This window comes from Argiope bruennichi, chromosome X2, assembly GCF_947563725.1.
Source record: "Argiope bruennichi chromosome X2, qqArgBrue1.1, whole genome shotgun sequence".
In the NCBI taxonomy this organism is placed as follows: Eukaryota; Metazoa; Arthropoda; class Arachnida; order Araneae; family Araneidae; genus Argiope; species Argiope bruennichi.
Window position 1 is genome coordinate 76,820,577 of NC_079163.1, and position 12,405 is coordinate 76,832,981.

At 27.3% G+C, this 12,405-nt stretch overlaps 1 protein-coding gene across 3 annotated transcripts in view; it reads right to left on the reverse strand.

The window, feature by feature from the left end:
• The window catches only part of LOC129960492 (uncharacterized), an 86,436-nt gene that overhangs the window by 67,363 nt on the left and 6,668 nt on the right, over positions 1-12,405 (reverse strand). For 2 of the 3 annotated variants that reach the window (XR_008783599.1, XM_056073962.1), the window contains exon 2: positions 1,906-1,994. The exons of the other annotated variant lie outside the window; for it this stretch is intronic. Coding sequence is in view for 1 of the 2 variants with exons in the window: in XM_056073962.1 (XP_055929937.1) it covers positions 1,906-1,908 (3 nt within the window). In the remaining variant the exon portion in view is untranslated. The remainder of the gene's footprint in view (positions 1-1,905; positions 1,995-12,405) is intronic. 3 annotated transcript variants of the gene reach the window in all.

The window sequence follows — 12,405 nt, forward strand, 5'->3', positions numbered from 1 at the left end:
TACATCTCATAATTCATTATAATTATAATGAAATCTTGTAATCAGTTTTTCTCAAGTTTGCTTACAGACAATATCTTTCATATGGAATCGAAATCTATTTAAAATTTTCGATTATTATAAAATTAAGTCAGAAATTAATAAAATTCCGCATCTGAAAGTTACATTAAGTCTGAAATTAATATAATTAAAAGCAAATTTTCAAAATTTTGTTTCATCTAAATATAAGTGAAAAATTTCGATTTCAAATTTCAATCATTTTTCAGTTTTTGTAAATACGGCAGAAACTAAATAAAGTTGGGTAAAAAAAAAGTACTCGTTATTGATATTTATGCTACGAAACTTCAGTTATTAAAAAAATTAGAATTATAACTTACATTAGATAAATTATTCTACCAGCTATACCAAAAGCGTTGAACAAAAACAAATTACTATTATTTGTCAGTGGAACTGCTAAATTGCTTCTAATGACATTTCTTTAAAAAGAATTTTTCTTTTTTTATATATATGCTTATCTCACTGTTTAGTGTTGGTTTAGTTTATTTCATGAATAAACCTCGGAAGATACGCAAATCAAATATTAACTTTCTATCATTTGAGTTTCGATTAATGATGGGATTAAGTTCAAAATAACCAAATAATGCTATTATGTTGAGAAAAGCAGAATTATTGTTCGTTATTTCTACCAAAAAGATATCTACCAAAAGAAAATATGTAGTTATCTTGAATTATATTTTTAGAAAATAATGATCTATACCGTCGCTGAAAAATTCCTTCATGTCATGAGGATATTATTTTGTTGTTTATACTTATGGAATGCTGAAGTAGTAACTATTTTCGGAATTGTTATGTAAACTGGGTAGGTCAATTTATGCAACAACATGTTGAAAATCACAAATTGAAAACTTATGTTGGCTACTGATTTTGATCCACTTTTATCATGAGAATTAATTCTAGCCGTTCCAATTATGAAACTATATATAAAATATAACAGATATAGAAAATAAATTATCGTATGGCATATTTTGTTCTTTGAAAATGAGAGTGGGGTTTCGTGTACATTAAGTAATGAGGTTTCCGTGTTATTATAAAAATGCATTTGCTTGTTAGATAATAGTCAAGACACAGAAAAAAAATTATTACCCTCCTTTTTCTATTTTGCATCAGAATACCATATTTTTAAGACTCATTTTCATTCGACATGATGTAGGAACGAGTTGATTTAAATAGTAAAATGGATTACGAGAATAAAAAATAAATTCATCTTTCAAATGGCTTTGTAGCACTGTAAATAATTTCATTCAGTTTCGGTATTTTTATTAAAACCATTGCCGTCTTGCCTTTTGAAGTTTTTTTAATCAATAACACTACACCTTATTATCTTAAAAACATTTTATAGCAGCTTTTGCTTTTTGAGCTTATTTCTGACTTAAGCATTCGACAATTTGATAATAATTGACATTATATAAATTTTGAATATTATAACCACATCTGTGGGCTAAAGCCGATTATCGTTCTTTAGAAGCTCATTGGAAGTTGAAAATGATAAAGACTGTAAAGAGATTTCATATTGAAATTTCTCATAGTAATTGTTAAAAGAATATAGCCGAATTCATTTATATGAGTGTGACGATTCGCACAGATGAGGTACATATTATTCAATCGGTGATCGACTTATCAGTTTTGTTCCTCTGTTTTGCATTGTTTTTCTTAACTATCTTAATAACTTAGCTTTAATAGTAGTGCAAAGCACTTCAGAAATTTTAAAATTTGTATCACTTCAACCTTGAAGCATATTAATTGCACATACAATATATTTGAATACTTAATATACATTGAATTAATTGATTATGAAACACTTATTCAAATTCAAAATAATAGGGAGGTATTATTAAATAATTTGTATACCATTATTCTTGAACAAGGTCTGTAGAAAGGTCTTTTGAAATGTAGCCTGTTCTCTCGGGATGGATAAAGCCTGAGTTTGGTTCAAGCACCTAAGGAAGTACAGAGTTGAATCAAGGTTAAGGTTTCAAAATTTAAATAAAGGATATTTCCTGAGAAAAGTACATATTTTTGCAAACTGACATCTGTTATTGAATTGGGGAATATCTTTAAAACACTTCGAGAATCACAATAAAGACATTTTATTTCCTGTTATATCTTAGATCATCATTCTAATTTAAAACTTAACCTGGGGTGAAAGATCAAGATCGTAATTTTCAACAGGGTTCAAGACTCGAAAGTGACGCCTGTGATAGAGCCCCAATTTCCAAACGTTCCTGCCAGACTAGCATGAGAACATTTCATCTATGATATCAAATTTAGCTTGCATTAAACCCATACACACCGCCAGTTTTCGATGGAATACAACGAAATCTTATTGTCCCGAAAATAAAGCAACATTACAAATCCTAAGATATTATTTCGATGTTTCAACATAATGCAGATTTCTTCGGCATGACATGGATAACCATGGGGGATAAGATCAAATAATTGTGACAAACATGTGATTTTTTAATAAGATTTTTAAATGTTAATCCTTGTTAGCATTTGTAACCAAAAAAAATTATGACTATAAATGGACAGGTGGTATTTTGAGATGAATTTTCTCAGTCATTTATTTTTCTCATAATGTTAGATATCTATTCCCGTTTTCACTGAAAAGTAACCGAGAACGAATCATTTCGTCAGGATTTTAAAACGCGCAAAATTATTTGCTGAGAGATTTTATATATTGGTTGTTTCTGAATTCTCTTACAAGAATCATAAATATGGTCTTCGCATAAGAATCTTAAATATCGACTGCACTTACAAAATATGGCTACTCTACTGATGGCTAAATGTTTAAAATAATGGGATAAACTTCAACCAGAGTTCGTCTACATGCTGTCTGAATCATAACATTTCGGTTTTCTAAATTGAAAGGAAATAAATCTGATTCTATTGCGGAATCAGGGTACTATACTATTGCATAGAGATGAGAAATGGAAAAGGCGAAAAGATAAAATTTACAGATTGACTAAAGAAAAAGATTTCTAGGAAATATCCCTTTTTATGTTTCTTTTATTTATTAGGAATAAATTTAAATTTATATTTACATAGAGTTTAAATTACTTCTTGTTTTCATACAATTTTATTCAAGGTTATTTATTTCATAGAATTCAAGATAAAGTTTTGTTACTGATATTTCACTCACTTCCAGATGCATTAGATTTCTGAAATTTTGCACATTTATGTTATGAATTCGTGTTATTTCAACAGACTCAGAATTTAATTATCACTTTATTGATCCTGTTTGGGTAGGTTTTGATCTCTTAGGAGAAGCGCCATCTCATCAGAGAAAATATTTATAACAAATTTATATAGCATCTAAAATAATGAATTATGAAGTATATTAAAGAATGAAAAAGAGAAAAAATAAAGATAAAATCTTCTCAAAAACATGCTTTCATTAATGAGATAAAGAAGAAAGTAATTGCTTTTGTGAAAAGCATCAAGATTAAAATAAATTTTTAAAGCGTAGGTTATCAGCAACCGTATTTTGAGAAAACTAAGCCATAATTATTTCTTTTCTGCGCAATCATTAAAAATTAAAATTCATCAATAGGATTTAATCTCAGTTTACTTCGAATATTGCTTTAAGCGCTTCATGCTTTGTTTTCCATTTCCAAATTTTGTATAAATAATAAAGATTTATTTTAAACTATTGAGGAACAAGATTTTCGTTTTCCGATTAATAAGTACGTATTCGTTTATTTTCTCCAACTATCGCATTCGTAACGCTCCACCGCAAAATTCTATTTTAGTATATCTGTGATTAATTTTCATTTACGAACGAATGGAATATTTTTTGCCATTTGATTTTCAATTTTTCTCTACTAATGACGACATTCTATTTAGGATTATGTCGATTTGATTCAACAATAAATACACATGAGAGTTTAGATAATTATATCTTCCATAGAGTTTTTGCATCCAATGGTAACAACCATCAAGATTTAATGCTAACTTATAAATTTAAATGTACCATAATTCTGAGCATGTATGAAGCACGGATTAATCAGTCAAAAGTGGAAAAGTCGAAAGGATTTAAAATACGAAACAAGAATTATTTATAATGAGAAGCTGAAATTTTTTTCGTTTTGATAAAATAATAAAATTCATTTTAATTCCCTTCTACAGTTTCAATTAACAAAAATGCAAGTAATGCGATCGAATTAAATATTCTGTTTCATTCGACCGAAAGTGGTGAAAAACAAACTTTAGGTTTCTCGATTTCTTCCAAAAATGGCGTTATATATATTTAAAATAAATTTTAAAAAAAACAGCTTTTAAAAAATACACGTTGGCATCGAAAAGGAGAAAAAAAAATTATAATTGCTTTTTACATTTTGACTTTAATTTATAATTAATTCCCTCTCATAAATATCATCGTATTAATCTTGATTTTTTCAATTTTTCTCAAAAACGGTACAAGGAGGAGCTTTTTGCATGGAATCAAAGTTTAATTAATTTAATCAGTTACTTGATAGTTAAATTCTGAAAATCTTAAAATAGTGTATTTATGCACAAATGGAACAGGAAATAGAGTTTGTCCAAAATAGTGAGTATGGAAAGTGAGTAAAAAAATTGACAACAATAATTCATTTTTAGAAGCATGAAATAAGTTAAGAAAATCTTCCAATAAAATTTTTTTCTACTTTGAAGGTAACAGTATAAAATTTTGATTTGTTTTTATAATCAGATTTAGGTCGAAATATTCAATTTTTCCTTTTTTTGTTGTAAATAGAACATCAATGCTCAGAACATATTTAAGTCAAATTTAGTTGAATGAGTAAATTCCTAGCAGTAGGACATTTATTGTGTCTGATGACTGCTCTTCTTGAATTATTTTTCATTTCAGTAGAAACGCGTGAAATCATATAACACGATAGCTTTAGATAAAACTTGCATCTCTTTCCTATCAAAATGACGCAACTTATTTACAGTAATTATTTTTTCATTTCAGTAGAAACGCGTGAAATCATATAACACGAAAGCTTTAGATAAAACTTGCATCTCTTTCCTATCAAAATGACGCAACTTATTTAAAGTAATTCATTTTCCTTTCATTATTTTCGAAAAATGTTTCACCATTTTTATATAACAATTTTCTTTGAAATATATTTCAAATTCTCATGCAAATCAATCAACTGCTTTAGAAACATAATTAACAAAAGCAGTGGAAATAATAATGGAACTTAAGTATTTGTTGCTATAAAATATGTTAAATACATGAAATACTATTTTGAAACTAAAAATTAAAACGCAAACTATTAAAATTGGAGAAAATAAACTTAGTAATCACGTGCTTCCTGACTTGAAAACCTTTGCAACCCAAATTGTGACTTGAATAATAATCAGATTACATTCATTTATGTGTCTCGAATATTTCCAGGAAGTCATTTCAGCATTTTAAATTATTATTTTGCTCCTTAGATGTATTATATTGCATTTCTTCATTACTTATCCTACAAACTTTAATTGATCCTATAAAAAAGTAATATGCGAATATGTATATATACTTCAATTCTATAATCGCCTTCCGATTCGCCGCTTTTCATATTATATATCAACTGGATTAACAATTAAAATCAAAGCAATATTGCAAAATTCCATGCAAGGGATATTCGAATATCGTAAATGATCACTATTTATAAAAAATAAAGCTGCGAATTAATAAATTTAATAGCAAAGACTGGAGATACACAAATAACAATAATACAAAATAGAAAACATATTTAAAGAATTTACATTGATTAAATTAAAAGCAAATTAATTGTATGTAGCTAAGAATTTATTCTGGGCAGTAATTTTGTGTCATATTTCCTTGTCTTAAGATTTATTACCATAATTTCACTAAAGAACCTCGTTAATGTGAAAGTAATCCGATATCATACTTTCCCTCATATTCACCGTCCGTAGCGTTTATCATCCATGAAAATTATTTTACTTTGCTCTTTACTCAAATCAATTGGAGTGTTTCTGAAAATCGTCTGAATTGCTATGTAAATAAAAATTCTTGCCAGAAATAATTAATTCTAAATTTATTATTAAAATTACAGTGAATTTCCTCTTATTATTCTAAGCTTGCGAAGCCAACATCCCATTTTGAAACTAAACGGATGTTATTTTGGATCAATTTAGTAATCTTAAACTTTAACAAGGCAGTGAAAATGGAATTTGAGTGAGTATCTCATTTAGATTTCCACATAATACCAATCCAAGGACATTTCAACCATAACTGAATTCATCGCGCGACAGAACTGTACAGAGAAGGATTCCAACACATTTTTAAGTTATACTAATTATTTGCTGTTTATTGTTATATTAATTCCTTATTTTTGACTTCATTGAAAAAAAGGCCAACTTAATATTTTCTATGCACAATTCTGAGGACAAGGATGTAAACCAGATCCTAATAAGCACAAAAATGTTGGTTGAATAAACATCTGAACTCTTTCTAAGTTGAAGTTATTGTCTGATTTTATTTGCTAAAAGTTATCTTTTAAATTGTCTCAGCAAAGAATGCGAGAGCATTCCTATTTGCGGACTTCTTCGCTCTATCTTAGTAACAGTGCTTCAATTCCACAAGATCTATTTTATACAGAGGACTGTTATTGTAATTATATTTTTACATAGTTCAAGATTTCATAGTTCTTCTCTGGTAATCATTATGGAGTTTAAAAATAAAATGACTAATTACCAAAAACAGATAAGAGTATTAAAGATGCTGGGAAGCTTACATTTACTTGTTAATCTGAAAAGAACAAAAAGTTTATTTTCTGTTTCTTGATTTCGTATCAAATGAAATGCCCAAAATTAATCATTTTTTGTTCAATGTATATATATATAATTTTTACTTCACACAGTTTATACATCTTGATACCTTAAATTAGCACTATATAAAAACTCATTCTCGCATTTTATCAGTCATATACTCCTTAGAACTTATTTGAAAAATATTTGTATATTAAACTTAAATCTCATTCAATTTTATATACGATACAAAAAAAAATATATAAGATACAAAAAATGTTGCCCCACTATGATATGCATTCATTATGGCACATTGATCTAAAAAAATAAAGAAGAAAAAAAGAAAAGAAAAGAAAGAAAAAATACTGAGAAAGTAAATTTTCTAAGAAGAAAAACGATATTTTAATTTATTCTGCATGTTCACGAAGATGAACGAATAACTAATTTCCAATGGATTTGACAATGCACTATTCTCTTGTTATTCATAAATTAAAAGTCACCATTTCGCAAACTCTCATGAAACAGATAAAACGAGCCGTGAAAGCTAGGTATAAAAGTGACATATATAATTTCACGGATCGTCAAAGCAGGTCAAAGTTCGTGACGAAGTAGAACACACGTTCCCAAGTCCGGTTTCCCTGTGTGTCGTCATTTATCGAAACCAGAACCACTCTTCACACGAGTGGCACTTCTATTGAGTTACTACGCGCTGTTGCAATCACAGTTTTTACCTTCGAGTGCATCCCCTATAAAACGGTCTTTCAAAAGGAATTATGAGCCTCAGGTGAACGCTGGAAGAAAATTTTTGCTCACTTCAAGAATTGTGGTAAGCGAAAAGATTTTTATTTTGGGTGTTCCAATTTTGTATCGAATATAAATAGATTCGTTGAGAGTTTTCTTCTATTTTTGCTTTTCAGCATAGTAATATCATTTTTGGTTTCCTATTTTAAAAGCATTTTACTGATATTATTTTTTCCAAAAAATATACACCAGCTGAGAGCAAATGATTCCGTATGATGATGGGTTTTTTTTTCTGTATGAGAACTGACTAAAAACTCATAACATTGATAAAACAAGCAAGAACGTTTGTTTATTAATCCCTACTGTAGTATCAATTTTACTGTAGTATTCAATACATTATCAACTATTTTAGAATTTTCTAATAACAATTAATGATCCATTTTTATTTAATGAAAATTATTTTCTTTATTTATTATAAATAAATCAATTACTTATAATTCCCTTTCATTATAATTTAATAATTAATTTAATAATTCATTTTCATAGTTTTCTTTATTTATTATCAATTATTTTCATTTTCAATAGTTGATAATGTAGATACCTGACATTATCTACCAATTCACGATTTGATAAATACAGGAAAAATAATTAAAACCTTTTGTAGAGTATTGATAGCTTCTTGTATCCTTTTCCAAATTTCATACCTAATTATTTAATTGAGCGTCAAAAAAATCTGTTGCTGTAGGTGACACAAAGTCCTCATGTAAGCGAAACTATTTCATTGATAATTCCAAATTTTAAAGATTCAATTAATTGATTTCATTTTCAAATAATGCTTTGTTTACGAAATAAAAAAAAGTTATGTTTGATCGAATATATAAACTGGCAATTTAAATAAAGTCTCAAGTAATTTTATCTTATCTTAGTTTTCTCGATATACTTCAAGCACTTGACAGTTTCTAAATGGTTATTTTATTTACTGAAACTATAGATAAACATGTCAAATTTAATTATTTTTCATGCATTTAAAAAACCCAAAATTTGATGTGTTTTCAAAAACAAATGACGCACAAGCGAATAAATAATTTTTTCCATCTATTGTTGTGAACGATATAGTTAATTACATTAATTATAATATTAATAAAGCGGGTGGGTTACCCTTCATATTTCTGTAGCTTTGCAATTTTTCATGCATAATAAATTCTAAATATTATTATTCCCTTCAATATTGCTTTCGGCATTTTTAGCTAATAATAATTAAAGAAAATGTTATGAGCTTGCATGCATTTGCTGTAAGAATAAAGTAGAAATAATTTTAAACACTTAAAAAATCTTTTCACAAATTTATTGATGAAATAAAACCCATAAACATGAGTCAAAATGGTAATTTCATGAAATATTTTCATCTCCATTAAGACTATCACGAAGATTTCATTTGTCCTACAGCCTCTTTATTCTTTTTTTGATCCGCAGAACAAGGTAGAAAAGCCTTTTTTATAAGCAACTTAAATTATTTTATTATTTTCTTGACTTTTAGTTATTCGCAATAATATTCTATCCATGTTTTCCATACCTTTTACGTAAAAATGAAATAAGAGTAAATCTTTGATGTTCGAGAATATTTACTGAAAAAGCAATTTACCAGAAAGCTGGTTTAAAGATGCTTTCAGTAAATTAATGTAACCCTATATCAGGACTTAGCCCCAAAGCCATCATTTGCTTAAGTGAGACATGTAAAGCTCGTCAAACTCCGCAGCAACTTCATTCACTTACTTTTAGCAGTAAAATATTGTAGACTGTTTTTGCACAAGCCAATTATTTTATCATTTATCTGGAATCAGATATCTCTATAATAGAATACTGGCAAAACTTTCCATAGATCATTGTGGGATTCCAATGATATCTTATGGCTCAAGAATCCATTTACTGGAGAGGCAATTTCCAAAAAGAAGGTGAAAGGTGACGCTTTGGAGATGATATCTTCCATCAATTAAGATATCCCTCCCTCAGAGCAGCATTCGGGTCGATAATACGACCCCAATTGAAAGCTGTCAACCATACTCGGAATTTTCCTTCTGTTGGGAGGAAATCATTAATGGATGAGACAAGTTATTTTCAGTAATCTTTAAACACATCGTTTCTCTTGAAAGGAATTTGTTTCTTTCCAAAGAGAAGTTCATTCGCTTTGACGTTTCTTCATCCGTTACTTCTTTATTCATTAGGCGCTTTGGAAATCGAGTTAGCTTGAAAGTGGTAGAAATAACGATAGTAAAAAAGTAAATCGTAATATTGTTCTTTATACGCATCGGCGGAATTTCACTCTTGAGATTTTTGCAGTATTTTAAAGCGTAAATCTATTTTTAAAGTGAAAGTGAATAATATGGATAAAGTTATATATTTAGCGTTTGATTAGCTGTCATGCATAAGGAAGAGATTTTAGAGTTTGATTTCCTTTTAGTTTAAAATCTGTTAAACTAAAAGGAAATCAAACTCTAAAACTCAACTAAAGGGAAGCAATACAATCATAGGAGAAAAATTTAACTGAAAGAACGTATGAGGTATCTTTTTATTTTGTATTAATTTTCTTCACACATGAAAGTATATATTAATTATAAAGCTACAGAAAACTTTCCTTATATTTATTTTTCATTTAGTTAATAATCGCGCAAATACAGCTAAAAACAGCTGCCTCGAATTATCTGTGTATTTGCAGGCAAAAACAGGCAGTGCTATATGTGATATCTGGATTCTGTATTAATTCAGTTTATTTTTCATGTTTGTTATTTTTCTAAATGCTTACCCCTTAGGTAAGATATGATTTTTATAATTATGTACTGGTAAAGAACTTTAAAGCATTTTATTCAATGAGATTTTATTCTGAATTATATATTGCATCAATGCTTCCTAATAGAATAAACGGCAGATAAATAATTAATAAAACCTACATTTTGGAAAATTTCGAAAAATCACAAAGAAAAAAGTAGTATAGAAAAAACAACCTTCTATCAACAATAATAAAGTTCCTATATTATTGTTAATTTATTATTAATTTTTATGATTTTTATCAATTATATTTTTGCGCATATTTTTTAAGTTAACCACTGTGATTTAATTTAATTTAGTATGGAATAATATGAATTTTTGGATAATAACAAAAAAAAGGATAATAAATTATACTATACAAATGACATATTTGTATTTTCCCCTTGAATTGAATTTTTCTTTTCCAAATGCTTTTCTAAGCATTTGGAAACATTACATTTTTCTATATGTTAACATCAATTGATTTCGACTTACTTAAGCCACTTTTTTTCGAAAATGAAATGCTCACAAAAGAAAGATAAAACTCTCTGGACAGAGGTCCTATTTTTAAGTAAAAATAACCCAGATTATAGCTTTTCTGCATTTTTTATTCCAAATTTACCAATGAAAACATAGATAAAATTAAATGAACTTAGTAATTGTATTTTAGATACAAAAATGTTAAAATACAATAGAAATTTACGACAATAGAAATTTACTCAATGTTTTTCCAAAGAAAGATGCCATGCATTGTTTCCTGGTAAGGTCGATTTCATGCGTAATTTATTTCGTATATGAGTCGATTCAGCGACTTCAAAAGTTAATTGAAATACCATAACTTATTTAAAACTTTTTGCTTTCCACTGAATTTTTAATGACTTATTTTAAATCTTCTCATCTGATATCAAATTTTTGAATGAAATACATAAAATTTAAAAAATTCTGAAATTTTGGTGATTTGTATTTAAAATTAGTAATTTTCAATCAATTAAAAAGAGTTATAGAACAGAATATCTCGTTAACATTTTATTTTAAATTAAATGCATTCATGAAATATATTTGATCATATTAACAGTGATATGAAATCAACTTCTATAAATATATATATAAGTGCATATTCAAATAGAATTGAAAATAAAAAGTTAAACGCTTCGAATAGCAGAAAGCTCAAAAATTTTGCAAATTTTAAATTGAAAACAAACATTTTTATTGAATGTAAATGAATGAGCCTCATTACATAGAATTAATTTAGTTTCTTAATCTATATTTGAAAGTAATTGGTTTTCAAGTCAAGGTTTTCAGACAGTCCATTGAAATTAGGAAATCAACAAAAAATAAAAGTTTAAATCTTTCATATCTGAATTTGCTATGTTAGTCATTCAACTCTTTTAGAATCAATCTCTATTACATTATTTTAACAAATAAACAAATCTTTTAATCCTAATATAGAAAAACATAGATCTTGGTATAACTGTTTTGCATTTTATTTCCTTTAATTTACTTATTTTATTTTGAAATGATTCTTGTTAAAGTTTGCTTGCTATTTTAAACAGAATATATGTGTAACTTTATTGAATGACTAGAAACTAAAATCATTTTCTAAAAATGTTTTATATGAATATTTTTTCCATACCTATAAGATCATTATTTAAGTTAGACAGGTTTTACGCTTTCTCCCAAGAAAATTATTAACATTTATGCAAGAAATACTAAATCTAAACTAAAATTGAATAAATTATATGAAATCGATAGAGAACGTGAGCTCATTTCACTTTTTTTTTTATCTTCATAACTTAGAAAATCAATTCTATGTGCTTTAATCAGAAACAAGGTTTTTGACCTGAGTCATTAGTTGATAAATACTAGTTAATAAATATTAGTTTTGATAAACAGATCGATAAACTTTGCTTCTCATCTTACACCACTGGAATATTAAAGAATTCGCAGCACTTTCACTCTCAGTTTATTCCTATTTGACTTAATTATTCATATTTAATTTAACAACCCTTATTTACTTTCTATTCCAACAGGTGGATCACTTTTGAGTTTCGTAAAAAATGCAGT